This window comes from Neopelma chrysocephalum, unplaced genomic scaffold, assembly GCF_003984885.1.
Source record: "Neopelma chrysocephalum unplaced genomic scaffold, ASM398488v2 Primary Assembly neopelma1_26, whole genome shotgun sequence".
NCBI lineage: Eukaryota > Metazoa > Chordata > Aves > Passeriformes > Pipridae > Neopelma > Neopelma chrysocephalum.
In genome coordinates, this window is record NW_020897695.1 from 10,648,996 (window position 1) to 10,671,255 (window position 22,260).

The 22,260-nt window shown below is 41.4% G+C and overlaps 1 protein-coding gene across 1 annotated transcript in view; it reads left to right on the forward strand.

Annotated features, from left to right (window-relative positions):
- Nucleotides 1-3,416: 3,416 nt before the first annotated feature.
- SH3BP5 (SH3 domain binding protein 5) overlaps nt 3,417-22,260 on the forward strand; it is a 52,634-nt gene continuing 33,790 nt past the window's right edge. The window contains exons 1-3 of the mRNA XM_027675514.1: nt 3,417-3,542; nt 5,622-5,684; nt 15,797-15,925. Of these exons, the coding sequence (XP_027531315.1) occupies nt 3,462-3,542; nt 5,622-5,684; nt 15,797-15,925 (273 nt within the window). The 5' untranslated portion in view covers nt 3,417-3,461. The remainder of the gene's footprint in view (nt 3,543-5,621; nt 5,685-15,796; nt 15,926-22,260) is intronic.

The window sequence follows — 22,260 nt, forward strand, 5'->3', positions numbered from 1 at the left end:
CAGAATAATAGACTCACAGAACTGTTTGGGTTGGAAGGGACCTTAAAGATCCCTTCCAACTCTCCTGCCACAGGCAAGGACACCTTGCACTAGACCAGTTTGCATAAAGCCCCATCCAACCTGGCCTTGAACATTTCCAGGCACGGAACATCCACAGCTTCTCTGGACAACCTGTTCCAGTGCCTCATCACCCTCACAGTAAAGAATTTCCTCCTAATATCTAATCTAAATCTACCCTCTGTCAGTTTAAAGCCATTTCCCCTTGTTCTATCATTACATGCCCTTGTAAAAGTTCCTCTCCAGCTCTTTTGTAGGCCCCTGTTAGGTGCTGGAAGGCTGCTATAAGGTCTCCCCAGAGTCTTCCCTTCTCCAGGCTGATCAGCTATCTCAGCCTGTCTTCATAGGAGAGGTGCTCCAGTCCTCTAATCATCTTCGTGTCTCTCCTCTGGGCTTGCTCCAACAGGTCTATATCCTTCTTATTTTCAGAACCCAAAGACTGGCTGCAGTACTCCAGTCGGGGTCTCACAAGAGCAGAGCAGAAGGGGAGAATCACCTCCCTCGACTTGCTGGTCGCACTCCTTTTGATGCAAGCCAGGATGTATTTGGCTTTCTGGGCTGTGAGTGCACACTGCTGAGTCACGTTGAGCTTCTTGTCCGTCAACATCCCCAAGTCCTCCTTAGGGCTGCTGTCAATGCATTCTTCTCCCAGCCTTTATTTGTGCTTGGGATTGCGCTGACACAGGTGCAGGACCTTGCATTTGGCCTTGTTGAACTTCATGAGGTTTCCACAGGCCCACCTCTCACGCCTGTCAAGGTCCCTGTGAATGGCATCCCTTCCCTACAGTCTGTTGACCTCACCACACAGCTTGGTGTCACTGGCAAACTTTCTGAGAGTGCAGTCAAACATGAAGCCTGCCAATGTGACGTTCAGGATTATTCCCTGGATATTTGCGAGGTTCTGCTGCCCTTTGCATGTGACAGTGCTTTCAGCCAAAACTATTTCATGGGGAAGAGAAAAAATGGAACATGTAAATAATAGTCTTGAGTCTTTTATTGATCATTTTGTGTACTGAATAGTCTCCTTTTCCCTTTTTTGTCAAATCTTTTCCAAAGGCCACTTTTCTGTTTATGTTTTAGTGATGCTTGCAGTGATGACAGACATATGATGTGTACATTCTTCAGTGATTTTATTTTATGTAAATCTTCCCAGTATATTAATTTGATATAAAATGATCTCAGTGGCCTCTGGGCTCTGCTAGAGATTTCAGAGCTGTGGGGAAAGGGGCTTGTGTATCTGTACCATCTCTTGCACTACACTAAGCTCTGCGGGCAGCTCTCCCAACTTGCTAAATCCATAGTACGACTGAGGAATGAGACAGCTTGCTCTGCATTGATAGTAGCAGATTGATGAATTTGGCTGGAGATTTTTTCACCAGTGACAATCACAGGAATTGTCATGGTGGCAGCAGAAGAATGGAATCCTTTGTGCAAATATCACAGACCCCTTTGGGAGAGCATGTCTGTGCAGGAGCATTTCTGCACCCCAAGCAGTGGGCAATGCTTTGTGTGACATTGCTGTGGGTCAGCCTGCGTAAGTTTTGGAGAAACATGGCATAGCTGTAGTAGCTGTTTTACATAACCTTGTTTTCTAGAAATGAAAGTGATAACACCAGGATTGCCAGCATTAACTCTTCCATGCGCAGCTTTGTGTTTTCTCTGCTCTTTCAGGATGATGAGAATGTTGGACATTTGACCACTACAGTCTTGGCATGAGCCACAGCACACTAGGGATGAGAGACGCCAGGGCCCTGGGAACCTCTGGCTGTGGGTACATGTTGAATTCCCTTAATGGACAGCAGTAAGAGTAAACACTCGGCTTTGGCTGATTTGGTTTTGTTTTTGGTTTTTTTTTTTCCTTCCTTTTTACATGATTTCTTCTGCTGTGAGAAGTGACGATGTTGCAAACAACCCATCTGCGTTTTTGCAACACCTCCTCTGTTCCTTGATTATTTTAGTTTGTTGGTGTCACTTTGCATGTTTATACTATTTTCAAATGTTTGTGTCACTTTCCTTCCATCTTTTTCTTCCCCCCCCCTTGCTTTATAGTGTTTGGAAGAGCTTCACTGCTTTTCTTTTGCTTCTTTTTTTACCTTAGTTACCTTAGGAATGTGAATTTTTATCTTATGTTTTGCTGAGATTTTTTTTCACCTTCAGTCTCATAAAGGAAGTTTCTTTCTTCACCACATCTAAACTTTCATTTTATTTTTTTTATCTTTTGAGGAGTTTTATAACAAAAATAGGGTTAAATGAAAGGTGGAGATATATTCTTCATCTGTTTGAAATTACTTGTTATCCTCCCAGAGAGAGTGAGGAAACAGTTCAGTGTGGCTGGTGTGAATTGGGGAATGGCCTTGGCTCAGTCAGTTGCTGCTTCTTGTCTTGTTTTTCCTAGGTGGGTTATTTGGTCCATGTGCCTTGAGGAGGCAAAAGACAAAGCATGTTGTTTTTTCTTTTCAGCATCAAGGGAACGTGCTGTTAATCTCTCATAGGGGTTTCTGTGAGGAAGGAAGAGAAAGTAATTGCTTAAAATTTTATTTCTTTCCTGCAGACCACAGAAGGGGTTTCAGCCATGCCTGGGGCCAGTGAGGTAAAGAGATGCTGGTGCCCATCCCTCCTGGTACATTGCTCGTCAGAAGGGTTGCCCACTCTTTTCCCATTAGTGTTTAGGTACCAGTTTGGGCACTGCCCCTGTGATTAAGGAGACCCTACTCGGAAATGCTCTGCTAGACAGGGGCCATGCATGTACATACTATTAGTGCTTCTTGCAAGAAGTTCCTTTTTACTGACAACAAAGGAATGTGTCTTCAGTATGTCTTTTGCTGCTGCATGCAGTAGCTACAATAGTTGCTTGCCTAGCTGCCACACAGTAGAAATCTGGGTTTCATTTGAATTTTCAAGGTTGTTGAAAGCGTCTTTAGTATTTTTCTTTCCTCCCTCTCTCTCTGCTTTTCTTCTCCATGGGCATGTCAACCTCCAACAGAGCTTGAAAAAGAGGAAAGAGAAAAAGAAGGGGGGGGGGAGAAAGCCAGCAAGGTGTTGTTAGCATTTCCCTGCACCTGAAACTACTCGTTCTGGTTTCACGCCGTGCCATTGCGGGGGACGGTGGGGGGACGGGACGGCGGGGCGAGCACCGAGCGCGGAAAACCCCATAGGCTTTGGCATACCGAAAAAAGGGGCGTGAAGAAGGGTTTAAAAAAAAAAAAAGAAGGAGGAGGAAACCCCGCAATTTTGCGCCGATTTCCTCGTTGCGGTGCGAAAGCACAAAGAGACGGCGGGGCGCTGTGGGGAGGGAGGGGTTCCCCCCGGAGGCGGAGCCGGCCACGGAGCCGGAGCCGGCCACGGAGCCGGAGCCGGGAGCGGCGGAGCGGGAGGTCCTGCTGGAAGCAGCAGGAGCCGCCGCCATGGAGCCGGGGGGCCGGCGAGGCCGCCCCGCCGAGGAGCCACCGCGCCCCGAGGAGGAGGAGGTGGACCCCCGCATCCAGGTGAGGCCTGCCTTCCGAGGGGGGAGGAAGGGGGGGCTTAATTTTTTAATTTATTTTAATACGTATGTAATGTATATAATAATTGCATAGAATAAGGATTGCCTTTTATTTTGTGCTGCATATGTTCATATATATATATACACATATATAAATATTTTTTTTTGTCCCCGTGCCTGGCGGCGGTGCGGAGCAGCCCCGGGGGTCTGGGCTCCCGCCGGGTGCGGGGGAAGCGGCTCCGGGGCGCCCCAACCCTTTGTTACCCCGGGCATCGCTCTGCGCCGGGCTCCGTTCGGCGTCCTTCCTTCTCCTGCTGAAATCCCCCCTCCCCTTTTTATTTTTGACCATGACGGCGTGACCTTGCTGGTGGAACAGGGCTGGTGCTCGGAAATTCGTAAATGCGGGAAAACGTCGATTTTTTTAATTATAATTTTTATTTATTTAAAAAAGGAGCTTTAGTGGAATGTAGTGTTTCCTCTATGAATGCCTTCTGCGATGATTTTTTTATTTTTGCATGGTTTCTAAACAAAGCTTTTCTCCCCCAAATTGTGCCTTGACCAATAGCCTGGTGCAAACTTCAGCAAGCTGTGGTCCCCCAAATTAAATGTATATTTAGGTCTCTACAGATATATGGCTTTTGCCTCCAGCAATGCTGGGATTGTTTGTCATGAGTGAATATAACGTGTGTACATTGCTGAGAGGATCCTTGGCGTAGGTCCCTGCTCGCTGTAATTGTCATTCTTTTCTCCATCATGAGCATTTCTTTTTCCAGGGCTGAGCAGAGCAATTGCAAAATTCACAAAACATGGTTACACAGAGCGAGGCCCTCAGCCAAAAGCTAGCCTGTTACTGCCCTGATTTTGAGAAACTAAGCTCAGTTGGTGCCTATTGATATACTTTTGTCCTTAAGTTCTTCAGCTTGCAACGTGTTTCCATTTACATGATTTGCTCATTATTGGCAAAACAGTGTTTTTGTTAAGTTTTCTGTTTGGTTGAAAAACCAGGCCGCTGTGTCTGCTTCCCTGACAGCTGTAAGGTTTTTAGCTTTACAGTAAGAGACAGTTAGGTAATTTTTGTATGAGTGTCATTTTTTGACAACATGAATACACAAATAGGTATCTTCCAAATCCCGGGAGCGGGAAATGCAATCTGACCTCCGAGGATAAGAGAGCTAAACTGTTGCAATTAATTCTTTTCTGGTTGTAACCAGAGTCATTCTTGTAATCTAGTGGGAAATGGCTCAAGTGACAATCAATTTACAGTGTTCAGTTTATACAGCTAAACACTTGAAGGCAGATTCTGTTACACTGGTTCACAATTAGATAACGTTTGAACACTGCTGTTGAAATCATAGGATCTCACATGGAGTAATATGTTGCTCAAATAAAGAAAGCTATCAGAGTCTGCTCCTCAGGGTTGATTTTTGTGGTAAGAAAGTACTTAAGAATGAGCTTTATTTTTACAGTAACTTCATTCATGCCAACACCACCTCTAGTACATATTTATTCAAGGGATTTAACACCTTTGTTTTTGCTGTTAAGAGATCAAAATCTTGGCACGAAGGCGGGCTATGTAAACATAATCGTATGTCCCATTGATTGGTTGTGTAGTGAAATGGTTTTCCAAAAATCCAGAGTAAAATGTCTCTCGTGCTGCAAGAGCATTTCTTATCAATTCTCTGCATTCACTGCATGTCTCCTGTGATAGTACTAACTTGATGCTAATCCTTCTAGGGTGGGTGTGTCTGTCTCCCTAGTAGCTCACAGATACTGACTATACTGATTAATAAGACAGAACTCACTGTACCTTATGTTTATTTGTAATAGTAAAGAATTAGCCAGAACAGGAAATGTATTACCTTCACATAAAACTATAGAGCTTTTCTGATTATTTTTCTTGTAAGTAGCGAGGTAGAAGACCAGTGGCAGAGTTAAACTAAACATCTCAAGGTTTCCTCTTTTCACGGAATTTGTAAGCCACAGCCCTTGTGAGCCTTCAGTGGGGATGCTGAATGAGCCTTCTCAGACACGTTTTATCCTCAGATTTCTTAACATGCATCTGACTTTCTTTTTTTCCTTCTAGGGGGAGCTAGAAAAACTGAATCAATCCACAGATGATATCAATCGCAGAGAGACGGAGCTGGAGGTACAGCATTTATCCTTGCATTTTCCTTTTGTGCATGTTGGATTTTGTGAACAACAGAACAGTATTTCTGAGTAGGTTGCCTCCTGAATTGTGCATCCTATGGTAATTTGGCTTCAGGAGTCTGGTGATGATTTTTGAAAGGTATGAATTGAGCTAACAGCTGGAACAGAAAGGGAGAAGGTTGAGGTATGCCGATGGTGTAAATCTCTCACACCCCACCACTCCGAAACTTATTTTTAGGTTTTGAAACTAAGCTTAAACAAGTTTTATTTTTACAAGTCACTGTTTTGAGTTTGCATTCTTGTAATTATAGACATGGAAAGTTTATTTGATTAAGAGGTTTTTGCCATACAACTGTCTGCCAGGATCTTCTCTTTGGTGGCTGTTTGGGGGTTTTTTAGCTTGTTAACTTTGCCTTTTTTGTCAGTACTTTCTGAGCAAGGAAGGTAATGAAAGAAAGTTGGAGGAAAAGACTTCCTAGTTGTAAAAAGAGGTTTTCTTGAATACTTAAAAATCTGATAGAAAGTTCTGAAGAAATTGTTTCTAAATCCCTAAATTTGAGCTTCAGCTACTTGGTAGTCATTCTGGGAAGCTCAACATGGTTGATCTAATAATGAAGCAAAACAAACTGGCCTACTGGTGTTTCTAAATTTTCTTTTGTTTGCAAAACAAAGAAGATATACCAAATGGAAGTGTAAGATGAACATGCTGCTAAATAAAAACTGGCATAAAATACAACATTGCATCCTAAATAATTTTGATGTCATTACAACATTTTGAATACTGTATCAAAACATGCTGAAGTTGCAGTGATGAACACACTAAAAAAGTACATATATAGATATACTTCTGTCTGCACCTTCAAAATATCAAAGTCTGTGTTTTGTTTTATTTTTTCTTGTGTGTGTGTGTTTTCATGAGAAGGATACCTGGAGCATGAATTGATTCCTGGTAGTATTTTAAAATACTGGAGTATCCACTGGGTGCACTGAGCAGAAAACAGGGTTATGAACTTCTTTGGAGACAAAGCAGCCTTGTTGTGTCTTTTTTCTTCTTCCCACTTGTTTGCATTTTCTGTCATTTGTGGCATGTAGATCATGCATTTATTGGCAAAAAAACGTAGTGGAATGGGAACATATTTGTTATACCAAATTAAACGATATTTTAGCTGTGGAAACTGTTCAGTGTCACTAGCTTGATTTAAATTTTATGAGTGAACTCTAAAAATCAGTATACTAGTGTGCAACAATACCAATTAAATGGACTTCAGGACCCTTTATATAGATGTGTTGAAGAAAATAATCATTATATATATCTTTTCACTCTCTTTATTTCATGCTGAGATACTGAAATTGAAAGGTGGTACTATGGATAGTTGCCTGGATTTCATTAATTTTGTCATAACCCTTCAATGAGGCCATATTATGAAGCAGATGGCATAGTAATAATAATGCAAAGGGGTACTCATGAAATAAGTTCCAGTGACTTTAAGATGGGATTTTACTGCTTGATTAAAATTATTCATGTGTTCAGGTGTTTGTCTAGCCAGCAGATTTTTAGGTACTGCATGTGTGACACATGCTGAGGTGTAAAGGCTGAAAGGCTCCTGGGTGTATAAAAGAGCGATATTTCCACATTAGCTTGATCTCACATTGTTGCTTACTTTATGCAGTCTAATAAATACTAAGTGTCAGATAGTGCAGAGATTACATGATTTCTACCTCTATGTCATTAAATGTTTACTGCAGATCTGTCTGCAGTACTTACTGTAAGCAGTCTTTGATGGAATTAAATTGAAATATCATTGACAGTATGCCTTCATGAATGTTTCCTCTTCATTTTTTATCCAAAAATCTTACTGATTGAAGCCAGTTTGTGGTATCATGCAACTGCATAATTTCTGATCTGTAAAGATTTTCATTACTTTTGATCTGCTTAAATTTTGAGGACAGATGCAGTTGGATGATGTAAGCAAGGCTTAATTTATATACATGTTGATAAATTCATTTTAAATGGACTTAAGACTTTCCTACAGGAACCCCACAACACCCAACACTTGTGGTTAGAAGAATATCTCTGCATTCATACTCTGAACAAGAAAAGGGCTTTGCCAAGCAGCCTTATAGGATAAATCCAGAGTTGGGAAGGAGGAGTTTAGAACTGGGTTCATTCTGCTTCAAAGACTTCCAAAATCTATGAATTCTGCTTAAAATGTGGGCTTCTGGGAGAGCCATGCTGTGTTTGCCTTTGAAGATTTGCTCTTTTGGCTGTTATTAGCTGTTTTAGGTCCCTCTTGCTACCCCTTCCTAGTTTGTTGTGTTCCTGCTATTGCAAGATATTTCATTAGAAGAAAGATATGTGTGGGTGTTTTTTAACCAGACAATAGAGTTATATTTATCCTGGTTTGCTAGTATCATTTTCTTCATCTTTTCAGTATCTTTAATGGGAATATAGATGTATCATTATGCTATTTACAGCACAAGATGCTGACTGCCAGCTTCCTGACTGTAGCATTACTTTGTGGTCCATACATTCCCACTGTTGATTTTTTTTTTCCCCCCAGAATAATCTGGAAAAGCAGTGGAGTGTTTGAGTAGAAGGTATATTTCTTTGAAGGAAGTTTAGAAAAAGACCACCCATGTTTTTGACTCTCTGATAAGCAGGAAGAGTAACCTTGTGGCATCTGAGTTTTGCAAAGCTGTTCTGGACTTCTTGGGTGTAGCTTTGTGTCAGTTGCTTTAAATGGGACTGCTGACTGTCTCCACTTCCCATTCAATGGAAAAAAAGGCTGTTAAATTCCTCTAAAGCCCGTGCTTTTGTTCTTGTTGTGCCTCAGGTCTACGTGTATAAAATGGAAGTAATAACACTGCTTTACCGAATGGAAAATGTTATGGGGCTCAATTCAGTAGAGGCTTCTAGGATTTTGAGACTACACTGTCTCGGTGTAGCCACAGGCGTGTCCATGTTTGAATGATGTAGGAAATATTGGCATCTGCTGATTACAGAGGTGATAAAATGGGGAATTCTGTTTTAAGTTGCTCAGCCTGACTTTTTTTTTTTTTTTAAGTTTTGTACTGAAACTGCCATGTGATCTGTTTTTAAGGTGACCGGCCTGCCTTTTTTTTATCTTTTAAAATAAGTTTTGCACCCAAACCACCTGTGAGAGCAGTGGATATACATGCATGGTATGACTTGGACAGATATGTTGAAGTTGGCTACATCTGTTCTTTTACTCAGAAGAATTACTCGTTTTTTGCTCTTTTGACCTTTCCTATTAAACCCTGGAGAAATATCCTGACCTGATGATGCTTGCAACCTGTTCAGGAGTTGCGGGGCTGCTAAAGGGCACTGAGTAGCTGGTAGTTATGCGTTGCGTTAATGTATTGCCTGTTAATGAATCTTTGATTAGGCTTGATTTAAAATCCATAATGCTGCTCAAACTAAGTGCAACACTGAGTGTTGCTGACACGGCAAAAGGATGATAAGGGCCCTCTGAGGGATATAACACTTGGCTTCACTGATGTCCCTGTTTAGGTTTGAAGTGTCTGTGAAGAGGTGGGGGAAACATCTTGCAGCGGAGATACAAGTATGTTTTGGCCAAATGCAAGTTTTTTCCTGTTTATTGGAAATGCATCTCCATCTGAACTCGCATCAGGAGTTGCAAATGTACTTAACAAATGTTCATGACTCACCAGTCCAGCCAGCTTATACATGGCTTTGACTGGCTCTTGAAAGTACAATTCAGATGTAACAAATTCACCCAGAGACCCTCTGGCAGCATTGCAGAGAGGGGAAATGCAGCACATACCATTAAAATTACCACTGGAATCCCAGCTATCCTGAATGTGGTTTTTGTTAGAGAGAGTTTTTATGTTGCTGGAGCTACGAGCTTGCCAGTGTTTGTTCAGGGGAGATGGCTGCACATGGAAACTAGAGCTGAACAGTGCTGCTTTCAGCCATGCTTGTCATAAGAGGGCCTGGTTAGGATCCTTCTCATGTGCTTGCCTAGATCCTCTAGTCCTGATCTGCAATACTTGGTGTTAATTTTGGTCCTGGATTTATCATAAAGGTCACTCTGGGTTAGTGCTGGATAGAGTCAAAGGGAAGGGGTGTATCAGCTGTGGTGCTCTTTCACATGTGAGCTTTGTCAGCATTTGAACCCCTCTCACACAGGCAAGGACTATTTGTCATGGTTTAACCCCAGCTGACAGCTCAGCACGACAGAGCCGCTCACTCCCCGAGGGTGGGATGGGAGAGAGAATCAGAAGAGTGAAAGTGAGAACTCGGTTGAGATAAAGACAGATAAGTAAAGCAAAAGCTGCATGCACAAACAAAGCAAAGCAAAACAAGGAATTTATTCACTACTTCCCATTGGCAAGCAGATAGAAGTCCACCAACTATTTAGAATTGCTTCCTCCTTCCTCAATAAAATACTTGGGTTTGGGGTAAAACTCAAGCTGGTGATCCTGTGACATGTAAGAATTTTTAGTAGACTTAAAAAAAAGAATAATCCTCCATCTTTCAGGTTTTAGAGAAATGACCTGTGAGTGGCAGGAATCTCATTCTGAACATGCCTGCTTGGCATCTATCTGTAGAAACATCCGCTAACTTATCATACCCCTGTGCAGTGTATTCCGGTGTTCACAAAAGAATACACAGAGATAAGGGCAAAGCAGCTCACTGGCTGGTGCTCCTCATGGTTTTTGGCCTGTGATATACATGCATGATGTATTTGTCCAGCACTATCAGGACAAATCTTTCCATGTTTCTTAATAATCCACTTGCTTCCATAGGAAATGGCTCCTGTGTGCGAATTGCTTGTTGTTTTGCCTTCTGCTTTCATCCATGGATGAGTGAGGAAAGGCTCCTTCCTCTGCTATGGCTCTGGAAAGATTTTGTCACCCAAGTGAGTTTCCAGCCTGAGGGAGGAAGGGTTAGGCAAAGAAATCTTGTTTTGAAAGGAGCACGCTGTGCCCTCCTTGGCCTGCTTTCCTCTCTCTTCTTCTACGAGAACTAAAAATATTTGTAGTAAGAAGTATTTGCAGTCTCAGTTTGTAACTGTCTTCAATCAGGAAGTTAGAGCAACTTTCAAATACCAATTTTCTATTTTCTCAGATGGCAAATTAGTGGCTGCCTAAACAAAAAATCAGACCTTTCCCCATGCTTAAAAATTAAGCAAGATACTACTTATGCCCTTCCTTGCACTTTGTTTTTAAGGTTTGGTAGCCAGTCTGGTTTACTTGAACCGCTCAGGGACCAAATAGATGTTTTTAACCAGTTTGATGCTCTGAAGGCAGATTTCTGAGCACAGCATATGCATCTGTCTGGTGTGTATGTACGATGCTGATGCTGTTTTAGCTTGTAGGTCTTTGTAGCAGAGAAGGTGGGTATGGATACTGCCTCTTGGAAATAGATGAAGCCTGTCTCTCAGCCAGAAATTTAATTTCCCATGCACCTCCCAGGCTGTTTTAATGGCTTGTCAGAGGTTCTGCACACCAAACTGGCAGAAAGATCATAGGACAGCCTTTGTAAATGAAATTTAAATGTGTTTGGTACTAAGGTGCTTCATACTTGGGTAATGTGTTAAGTTCATTTTAAAAAGAAAATTGTTTGAAAATACATGTTTCATTTGATGGGCAGAAATAGTTATTTGCCTGTCATCTGGCATCGAACACCAGCTCATCACCATCACTCCTGAGGAAGGGAAACAAGCATGCTTTGGTCTCTGACAGGTGCAGTGTAATTGGAAAATTGTATTTTAGTTTTTTCCTGCAGTTAAGAGTGGATCTCCAAAATGCTCCTGTATGGATGGCCTGTCCTTAAGTGTGATTCCCTCTTTTGGTGCAGTATCAAATAGTTGCCCCACAGCAAGTTACTGGAAACAAACTATGCTTTAATAATGAACTATTGCAGCAAAAACATATGCATGGTAGAGGTCTGGCATGCTCCTTAAGACAGAACTAGTGAAATCTATTTTGGGAGAAAAGTGTGAAGGATTTCCAGGAAGAAAGCTAGTGAGTGTGGAGCTCTTACAGCGGTAGAACAAGATGTTGAAACTTAAACTGCAGCTGTTCATGAGGTGCACTGGCAGGCATAGCACTTAGAGCTTGTGTATGACAAGCACCTAGGTAGTGAGAGTCTAGTTTTAAGGCTGTAACCTTGTGACACACATTGAGGATAAAATGCCTTAATCAGCTTTTGTCCAGCTTGAAAAAGGTTTGTCATCATCTCAATTTGAGCAAATAGAAAACATTGAAAGCTGACTGGCTGGCATTTTCAATGTCACCTTTTTGTTTGTAAAATCAGCAACAAGGTATTCTTAAAAATGATCATGGAAGATTAGGAGTGAACAGAGGGGAAAATATGGTTTAAAAATGTTTCCTGGGCGTTTGAGATGTCTTTTGTCAGTTGCATTGCTTCTGTTGGAGTGTATCTGGTCTGTGAATGTATTCTGTTGCAGTGATGAGAAAAACAAAGCCATGTGCTTTTAAAACAAACAAACAAACCCCCAAAACCTAAAAACCCACCTAGAAATGGTCAGTGTGATGCACAGGGTTAGTACCTAAGGCTGCTTTTATCAATAACTAGCACTTCTGCTGGGAAGGCACTATCTTTCAAGAAACTGAAATACAGACACTAGGGATTGAGAACTGTGCTAGAAAATTTGTATGGCCTATGCTGTGCTGTCTTGGTTCACAACAGAAAGTTGCAGGGATTGACGTATTTGCCTTTCTCTATTATCCATGTGTACTAGATAAAGGTCTAAATGAAGCAAGACTTTGGCAGTTAAATAGTAACACTTGTATGGAGGAACATCACATCAGGGGATTTGATAAGTAAGTTGAAGGTGGTGTGGTTGTTTTCCTAACACAGATGTAGGGCTTACCTTGTGCTAGGGAGCATGGATGAACTGCAGTTCCTGAGCCTCTAAGCTTTTGACGCAAGTGTCCTTACAGAAAACATCATCAAGAGGATTTATAGGTTTGAATCACTTTACATATGGGTTGCAGTATCTCACTGACGGTAACATAGAAAGCCAGACATAAACTAGTGAATTAAATCGATTCCGAAATTGTCTTAACCACAGATGCACTTTTCATGCCACGTAAGTGCACCAAGCCCAGTCCTACTGGTGCAATTGCCTTGGTACTTCTGACCTCCCAAGTTTCACATGAAGAGTAAAAACAGCTGCTGCACCTGTATTTCTTACTCAGACTTCCCCATGGTTACCTGCCAGGGGAATTTTGCCCTGTCCCAAGGGTAATGTCTCTTACAGATGCTCTGCCAGCATGTGGCAGGGCCGACACATGGAGTATGGCTGTGTTTCCAGGGGGAAACTGTGACCCTGCTCACAGGAGATGTTGCCATAGCTCCCAGGTAGGAGATGCAGTCACTGAGCCCATGAGAGCTGAATCAGTTCAGATTGAGGAGGCTGGGTGGTGTGAATGCACTGGATTGCCACAGGAGCACATGTAGTGTAGATATATGATGTGGGATCATTTGCTTTTGTAATGTAGTTGGGGCTAGTGGAGAATACTGTAGTGCAGGAGAGGGCATGTGTTTGGCATTACACCTTCTCAGAGACCTCAGCATCTTGTTGCTGTGTCTGAAGGAGATGGCTGGAAACCTTTGGTAGGGGGACTGATCCCAGAAGAGAATGAGCATCTGCTTATTCTCTCATGCAGAAGGTGTTGGAGCCTGCAGGCTTGTGTTTCTGACAGTCAGGAGCCTGAGAATAAATGTCACTGAAAATAAGTCTTGTGGTGGATGATACAGATATAAAGTTCTGGGGTGTTTTGGTTTTCGTTACTGTTCTTCACTGGAAGAAATGAGGATGGTCAGACCCAAATAAGGCCTCAAAAGAGGAACCAGGCATGCTTGGGGTAAAATGACAAACTGGAAGTTCACACCAGTATATTTTTCAGCTGAAGCTCCCTGTTCTCAGTAACTAACTACTGTGCGGGGTGGGACTGGGCTTGTGGGCACACGTGTGCTTAACCATTTGCAAGACCTGTGCCTCAGGTGCTAGTTACAGGAGTAGTTACAGTTTAGTAATTTGTATTTGCTTCATCTGAGTTAGTGGGAGATGAATAGGTACAAATTAATAGATGCTGTTCATTTGACCACTCTGTCCTTGGTGTTTTTTGGTTGTTTTTTTTTTTTTTTTAAGCTCTAAGTAGAGACTAGTCATCTTTTTCCTACTGGATAAGACTGTACACAATTATTACATGAATAAATTTGGGGTAGGTCTCGAAGCACAGATTTGTAGTGATGGTTTCTTTGTTCTAAGTGCTTATCTTACAAACATGGGAACTGAATTTTTTGATGAATCACTGCATAGGGCTTTTTTTACTTGAACTATTTGCTTTGCATAACTAGTATCGTAATATGTTAGCTCTTAGAAAAAAAGTAAAAACAAACCTTCAGGCTCGCTCATTTAGAAATGAGCTTTTAATTCTGTTCCTGCACTTACAGGAATTTTTTTTTTTTATTAAATATACTTCAGTACATAATATTTTTCTTGCAATACAGTCATCATGCTTGTAGCCTTATTTCAGTTACTTGTGAAACTCATTTTGAGCAGTGAACTATGTATCATCCAGTCATTTAATTGGAAATATTCAAACTCCTCTCACTGAGAAAATCACTGACTCAATACATATTGTTTAAATGATACATTTCAGACTTTCACTAAGCAATGAGATTATTGACTGGATTTGGGTTAATGAAATAATAAGTTATTGTCCCTTTAGTTCTCCATTTTTGAACTTGTTACCCATTTGAATAATTCCTTAGAATAAATTAGAGTACCTGAAGAATCCAAAGCTATTTGCACTGAACTGAAATATTACCGATGCTGGTTCAGGTTTTAGATAACACTAAAAAGGAAGCAAGGAAGCTTTTACAGAAGCATCTCGCTTTTTCTGTAAAAAAATAATGTATTGTTGCTTTTTTTCCACTTTTGAGAGCATAGTGGCAGGTTCCAATCCATTTTAGAGTTTTGCATTCTAGAAATCCTCAATAATAATGACAAACCCCTCCTGAATTAGGGCACTTTTTCAAGCCAGCTGCTTCCTGATAATCAGCATGTCACTCCAGCAGTCTGCATAAATGCTGCTCTCTAATTAGAGTTACAAGCCTTGTTGAGAGCTCACATGGCCCTTCCTCTTCATCTCCTTAAATCCTGGGCCAGGTCCCAGCCTGAATTGCATCACTGCAGTAGTTTAATATATTTAGAATCTGTATTGGTTTCTGAGATTGAGATCAGAATCACTTTGCTTACAGGTGTGGAAATTTCAGTGGAGCAGAGAAAATATTTTGATTGCTTTAGCTAATAATTTAAGGAGGGCAACTCGTCTAGTTTAGAAGTGGCTGGAATTCACTTTTCTTAAATATAGTAAATACTAACAATGAAATGGAATGTAGGTGCCCTTAGCCGTTGCTACAAACCATAGCTGAAAAGATGGGCTTTTATGGAAGGGAGTCTTGCTATGAGAACCTGGAACCTTTCTGCTGCTATCAAAGTAAGTAGGGTGTGTTTGAGGAGCTATCTTGAAAATATACCATGTGGGAAGTGTCCAGTTCTTCCTGTAGAAAGCATCCTCATTTGCATTGTGACCCCCCTCTGAGGGGACCAGTACTAGGGGCGGACATGCTAAGGTTTAGGAGATACCAATTCCAGCTGATTTGCCAGCCTGCTGTGGGAATTTGGCCTGCCTGCTAGCGTTGTCTATATGAGATGTCTTTACCATTGAACTGCCTCTCAGAACTTGTTACCTTGCTGTTCGCCTCCTCACTCAGTAATTTACAAACTATTCCTCTCTGAGAAACCCTGCCAGAGGTGACATCTAGAACAGACTGTTGTAAGCTTTGTGTAAGAGCTATCTCTGAAAGACACTTGGTGTCTGGGATGCCAGCTTTCAGATGTAGTTCTGGGTTCCTCTACTGAAGAATTCTGGCTTAGTCCAAATGCCAGTAACTATTTTGAATGTGTCAGCTTGTGTGTGAATCTAAAGAGGAACCTGAATAAAGGTAGAAATGAACAGGTAGAAATAATTTTTGAAGCTCTAATCTGTCTTTGTCCTTTCTTTCCTTTCTGCAACATTTTGAAGGATGCACGCCAGAAGTTCCGCTCTGTGCTGGTTGAAGCAACCGTAAAACTGGATGAACTGGTAAAGAAGATTGGAAAAGCTGTAGAAGACTCTAAACCTTACTGGGAAGCTCGAAGGGTGGCCAGGCAGGTAAGAACTTTTGCCTTACAAGCTTGTGCTGGTAGTTGGAGAGCACATAGTGATTGCATTGCTTTCCTGCTATTAATAACACTGTAAGCATATATACTTGGCTGATACTGGTCTGTGTCTTCAGTTGCATGTCAGCCATGGGAATTGATGGCAAAAGTGTATTTCTTCACAGCCACAGCTGCACATGTTCTTCAGTCCAGGAACAACTACAGCAAACACAATAGCAAAAGACTAATTCTTTTCTCCTCTTGTTATCAATGGTCTTTCAGAGCCCTGCTCTTTCCTATCAGTAGTTGTAATTATTTGAACATATAGTGTAGACTTTGTGTTTCTGCTTTTTCTTCTTCCTTAGCAGCCAAATGGCTGCAACTGGAAGCTACTGGGAAAGAGGCTAGAGTAGGGCAGACTTGGGGAAACCTGCAGGGTTTGGTGCTGATTAGGCTGTGATGAAGCTAAATGTGGATATAAAGTTCTGGGATGAATGTGCTAAACGTGGCTCCAAAGTGTTTTGGTCTGGGGAGAAGCTGACCTCTGCTTTCTCTACTGTCATCAGGACCTTACCTCCCTTTCCCCAGCCACTACTTGGTTATTGATAGGCCTGTGTGGCTAAGGTGAGGAAGGATGAGGTGTGGAAGTAAGGGTGTGACCTGCTGGCTGAAGGGAAAGCAAGAGAGCATGTGAGATATCAGACAGCTTCTCATTTAGGGAAGAAGCTGCTGAGCGTTGAGTGTGTGGTGGCTTAGACAGTGCTTCTTCTTGGTGTCTGTAGTGGGGTTTCCTGGTGTCTGAGACTTTTTGTTTTTTCCCCAAGGGGAGGCTGTTCCTGGTTGCTCTTCGTGTTTTCTCTTGAGGCAGGAAGAGTCAGGAAGACCTGCCTAGAGCTGCTGCTTCTGTGCTTGGCTGGAAGGATGTGTGAGGTGGTGTCTGTGGCTGAGTAGTCAGGATATAATTGTATTCAAGGGGAGAGTGAGAGATGGGGTAGCATGTATGAAATACATGAAAATTAAAGAAGGATTTTGTTTGAGAAAATAGGTAAGAGATGAGGCTGAGGGATGAGAAAAGTCATGTAGGTATGTGCCAGATGGCACAGGGTAAGAGAAGGGGTGAGAAGAGAATGCATCCTCAGAACAATGCACAGGAAAGGGAGGCATGAACACAAACTTCATTTGAAACTTGATGAAGCAGGAATTGGGTTGATGGGATGTGGCATTCAAGATAATATGTGAGTGTGTTGATGCTTTAAATTGCACAGCATTGTTTTGGAGCCATTGTCTCAGGTGATGGGGATGAAGTGTAGGGCTTTTATGCTTAATCCTACAGACTAGTAGTGCAGCAAGTAGGTAAACTCTGCTTCAAAGGACAGTAAGTAGAGTATCTACTTATCTCTACCTGCTCTGAAAGCAATCTCTGCTCATGGGGCCTATGGTGTGTTGATGGGTGATGTGCTAGAGATAAACCAGTAGTGACCTAGAGAAGTTAACAAAATAAAGTGCAATTTGAAAAAGAAAAATCCCCAAAACCCTGCCTTGAGCATGACCTTATACTTCTGTTACTGTAAATAGCTATGTAAGGCACAGCATGCATAGGACTGCAAGAGTTATACTTGGAAAAGTCAATGGTAGAAAAGCGTACTTTGCAGTATGAAAAAAAAATAAAGTCCGTTGACTTTGAGGTTTGTAACATCAAACACTGAGAGCGATGAACTTTGCTCTCTGTCCTGAAGTTGGCAGCCCATTATGTCCTGGAAATGTAATTTTGTATTGTTATGCCTTTGCTACCCTTGAAATCCATTCAGTCATTCTGGTTCAAAGGTACTTTGCAAGACGGAAAAAAAAAAGAAGAAACCCAAACCACTGAAGGTCCTTAAATTAGTAGAATTGCTGCTCTGGTATTGGGTTGATAGAGAGAGCCATATTTTTCTCCCAGTCCATTCTGTCACTAGTTAGGTTTAAATGCCATTTATGCCAGATCTGGTAATTTACCACACACTCAGTTTTCTTTTAATTCCTTGATAGAATTTTATTTTAAAGCAGGGATTCCCCTTCTAACTGTTCATTTCACTTTTTTCCACTTTGTGTTAGGGCACTGGTCATGGAACAGAGCTCCGTGGAAGATGGTCTCTGGTTTCCCTTTGGCTCTTTGTCTAATAAAATCTTAAAATAGAAAATGTGAGGGCCAAGAGGAGTACTAGCATCGAAGGACAGCGAATCTATCTAGAAACCGGGAAGATTGTAAGGATTAGTATGAGCCATCAGTAAAGCATCTGCCTAAGGAGTTTGTTTTTTTTTAAATTTAGCCTAGAAAAACTCCATTTAACTGGGAGCAAATACACTGTATTAAAGCAGGGAGAAGGGTTGAGTAGATAGGGAAATATGAAACTAGAGGAATGTACTAGAATATTAACATAGTTAGATGCCAATTCCCATCTTCCTTTTTACTTTTATTTGTAAAACTGTAGAGAAATGATGGTAACAGCTTTTTATTTTTTCCATTTAAATTTATAATAACATCTAGCCTATGAAGAATCGTCTTCCTCCTCCTGTCTTTACAGTTATTTTAGAGCCATTAGACTGCCTCCAAAAACATAGGCATAAGTTTCTTGGAGGCTGAAACAGCTTTAATTAAACAATAAGGGAAAAATGCATGACTGTACTTGTAAGGGAAAGGGAAGTGTAAGTTCTTGTTTGTTGTTCTCAGTAAAGGGAAGTAAAAATATGACCTATAAATTTTAAGTCTTTTGGGACTAAAGAACTGCATAATTAATGACATTTAGTTTGGCAGAAATGCAGAAGTTGTCCAGAGTGACTTGCATGTAAGATGTCAGTTGCAGAGTGAGTTGTCTGATACAAGCTGTATTAAGTCACATTGAGGAGCTTAATTTCACTTGGCACCAGCATGATTCTCTTTTGGAAATACCTGTTTGATCTATTAAGGTAAAACTCAATAAAAAAGGTATGAGGGCAGTGAGACGGGGTCAGTGAAAAACAGGTCATCAACTCAAGTACGACACTGGAGAAACTTTAGGACCTTGAGCCCTTTTGTCTACCCACCCTTATCCCTACTTTTGCAATCCTGTCTTGGCAGAAGATGGGGAATTCAAAACAAATTAACTCCCCCGTGCAAAAGTCCTGTAGCATCTTGTTTGTGTAATGTTTGCCAAGAGAGCCTCACCTTGGCCTATCTCAGGGTGAAACTTTGTTTTAACAGAACAATGGCCCTTTAGCATTAAGATTTGAGTACTTTGCCCTCTGAAATAGTGGCCCAGCGAATCAGGATGCTGTCTGTTGGCACCAAAGCAGTAATATTGGGCTTTTACTGAGACTGAAGTGAGAGCTGGCTAATACTCTTGCCCCTGTAGTTTTCTGCCAGGACAACTTTGTTGTGATTCCTCATTTGGTACACCAGTGGGCCTTTTGTGTTGATTGCAGGCACGTTACTTTTGAAGCATTTTGATTTAAATGTGTTGTTTAATGAAATTTTAAAGTATTTCTGTTGCAAGAACTTTTTTGTGGTTTGCATATTGTCTTTTCATGTTATTCTTTAACTGATACCATAATACCCACATTTAATGGAAGAACCTTGGCATATAGCAGAGGATTGTGCATGTACACAAGCAGTGACCACATTGCAGCAATATGAAATTCCTTTAATCCAAAAGGTGGTCCAGGTTCTAAGTGTTCAGAAGATCAAACTTCCCATGTCTGTTTGGTGTGGGTGTTGGTTTTTTTCTTTTCTTTCTTTTTTTTTTTTCCACTAGTAATCCTCCTCCCTAGCTGACTAGTCAAAGAATTAGACTTTTCTTGCCCAAAGGTAATGGGGAAAAAGGGTGAAGTTGCCAGGAAACATTAATAATGTAAACAGAAGTCTTGAGCCTCTGAAGTAAGGAGTGTCTTAAGCCACTGTTGACTTAACATTTTGGAGGGCTGGGGCTATGAAGTGGCTGTGCAATAGCGTTCACAGTAGTGTCTGAGCGAGTGATAGAGCTGGGAAGTGTGTTACCTCCCCAGTGACAGCATGCCCTGGGACAGGATGCTGTGCAAAAGCAAGTCTGGTCTGTTGCATAAATCACTGGGCTGGTAGAAGCTGATTTTGTGCTGCTGCATGGCATAGATAAATGACTTCGTCTCTCTCTTAGTTCCAATGTAAAATGAAACTGTCAAGCTGCTGTGAAGCTGAGTTCATTAAGTGAAGTAAAAGCACTTTGGGGTCATCGGGTGAGAGGTGCCATTAAAACACCGTTATCTGTACATCATCACTTGTGAACCCATGGACAAATTGAACAGGAGAACTTGCCTTTCTGCTTTGCTTATGATGGAAAAAGAATGTGATAAAAAATGTGTTCCCACCCCTACAAATAAAACAACCCATGCATTTGTAGTGACCCTAAACTGAATAAAAGCCCTGGGAGTATTGCTTTTAATTAAGCTTTAGCATTTTTTGGCTTGGTTTTGGTTCTTGTTTGTTTGTTTGTTTGTTTTTGGTTGGATTTTTTTGCAGAGTGAGGAGTTAATATTTTAGTCCTCAGTATTGGCTCAGATTGGGAGTAGGTGAGGATGCTTTGCTCAGCTTTAGTACTTAACTTCTTTGGGAAGGACCTTGTTTTGCTTTGTGATATTCCCTTCATCTCCCCTGCCTCATTTAGGTTTTGCAAAAAAGTGTCAGAAAACTTGCTTCAGGCAAAAATAGATGAAAGATGTATGCTTGGTTACATCTATATGTATCTCTTACTAAGGGACCCATCTGTACCACATGTTCATACAACAATATGTTGAAGGATATGCATGTTCTGCTTCCTCTTGAGTCAGGTCTTCCTGGTTTGATTTTACGACTAATTCTTCTTTTCACGTTGTTGGCATACTTTCTTAAGCAGCACTCTTTTATCTCAAAAGGCTTGGAAAAATACACTGGAATCAGTATGTACAACAGTTCTTCCCCATTGATGTCTAGGCATATCTGAGAGGAAGTGCAGTTGATTGTGTTCAGCAGAGACAGCTAACCTGTCCCGTTCACTGGAACTTTTTATGTAGTAGAGCTCCTTTCTCTCACCTCGCTAATAATCTTTCTCTCATGTAATATTCTATACTGGATTGCCACATCTGTGTGAAGAGATCAGCTGACAAAGCAAAGAATTATTGGGGATGAGCCTTCAGGTATTCAGATCCTGGGTCTCCATTCTGCTAATCTTCATAAAACTGAGGAGAGCCCAGTTAGCAATGGGAAATCATTTCCTCTCTCAAATGTGAATTTTGGTTGGTTTTGACCAGTGGGATCAGAAGTTAATAGTCGACATCAGTAGACCAAGGTGAGTGGTTAGCTTTACCTACTGAAGTGTTTAGTGTCTAGTCTAGGATAATAATTTGGGCCTTTAATCACTAATTGTAATCAGGGGTGGGAGGTAGATGCATGTGAAAAGTGTTCTGATATACACCCTTCTCAAATGCAAGGGAGTTCAGGCATCTCATCTTGGGATGTTTAGCCATTTGAAAGTTGTCGGGTGAATCCTGCACCAAGTGGTTCAATGAATCTTACATCTAAAGTGAATCAGGATCAAAAGTAGCTACTCTAATCTTGCAGAACAGGAACTGAGCCACTTGATGGTGAAGGTAGGAGGAGTATAAGCAGATAAGCACACTTCCCTACTTGGAAGAGTCTTTCTCAGCAGATGAGACTGATAGATATCCTTCTTTGCAGAGATCAGGACTGCAGTGCCAGTAAATGAACGAAACTTTCCAAAGTGGCCATGGCATCTCATCTTCTAAGTGTTCAGCTTGAGATGTCTGAAAGTAGCAAGTATGAAAGTTACAGATGGTAGCTTCCTTAGCTCAGAAGACAAAAGCTTTTTAAATCCATGTAACTTGGAGGTTCAAAACTGCCAATCACCCTTAAAAATTAATTAGGAGCTGGAAACTATGGTCTTGCCAGTGTCAATTCCTGCAGCACCCAAGTTTCCCATCCAAATTCGCTCTGTGAGTGAGAACTGATAGGATCACAGCACCAGCTGTCTCTGTTGAGGAAAGGAGGGCAGCATTGAGTGTGGATGACAGCTCCTAGATCCAGTTCCAACAGTGGTAAATATCCCTCTGTTTCCTAGCCATTAGATGTGTTATCCTTCAGTATATTTACTTCTCATGTCATAAGGAATCTCCTTTCCCATCCTAATTTTATCAGCTGAAGTCCTGATGCTCATATTTAAGACAATAAGGAGTTAAGACTGATTTGTATTATCTAGTAAGCTTATCTTGGCAAAAAAAAAGGTGGAGGGAGAGGGAACTTGAGAAGCAAAAATTAAATGTCAGCAGAACTGTGACAGACTTGCATTCCTGTTTTGCAACTTG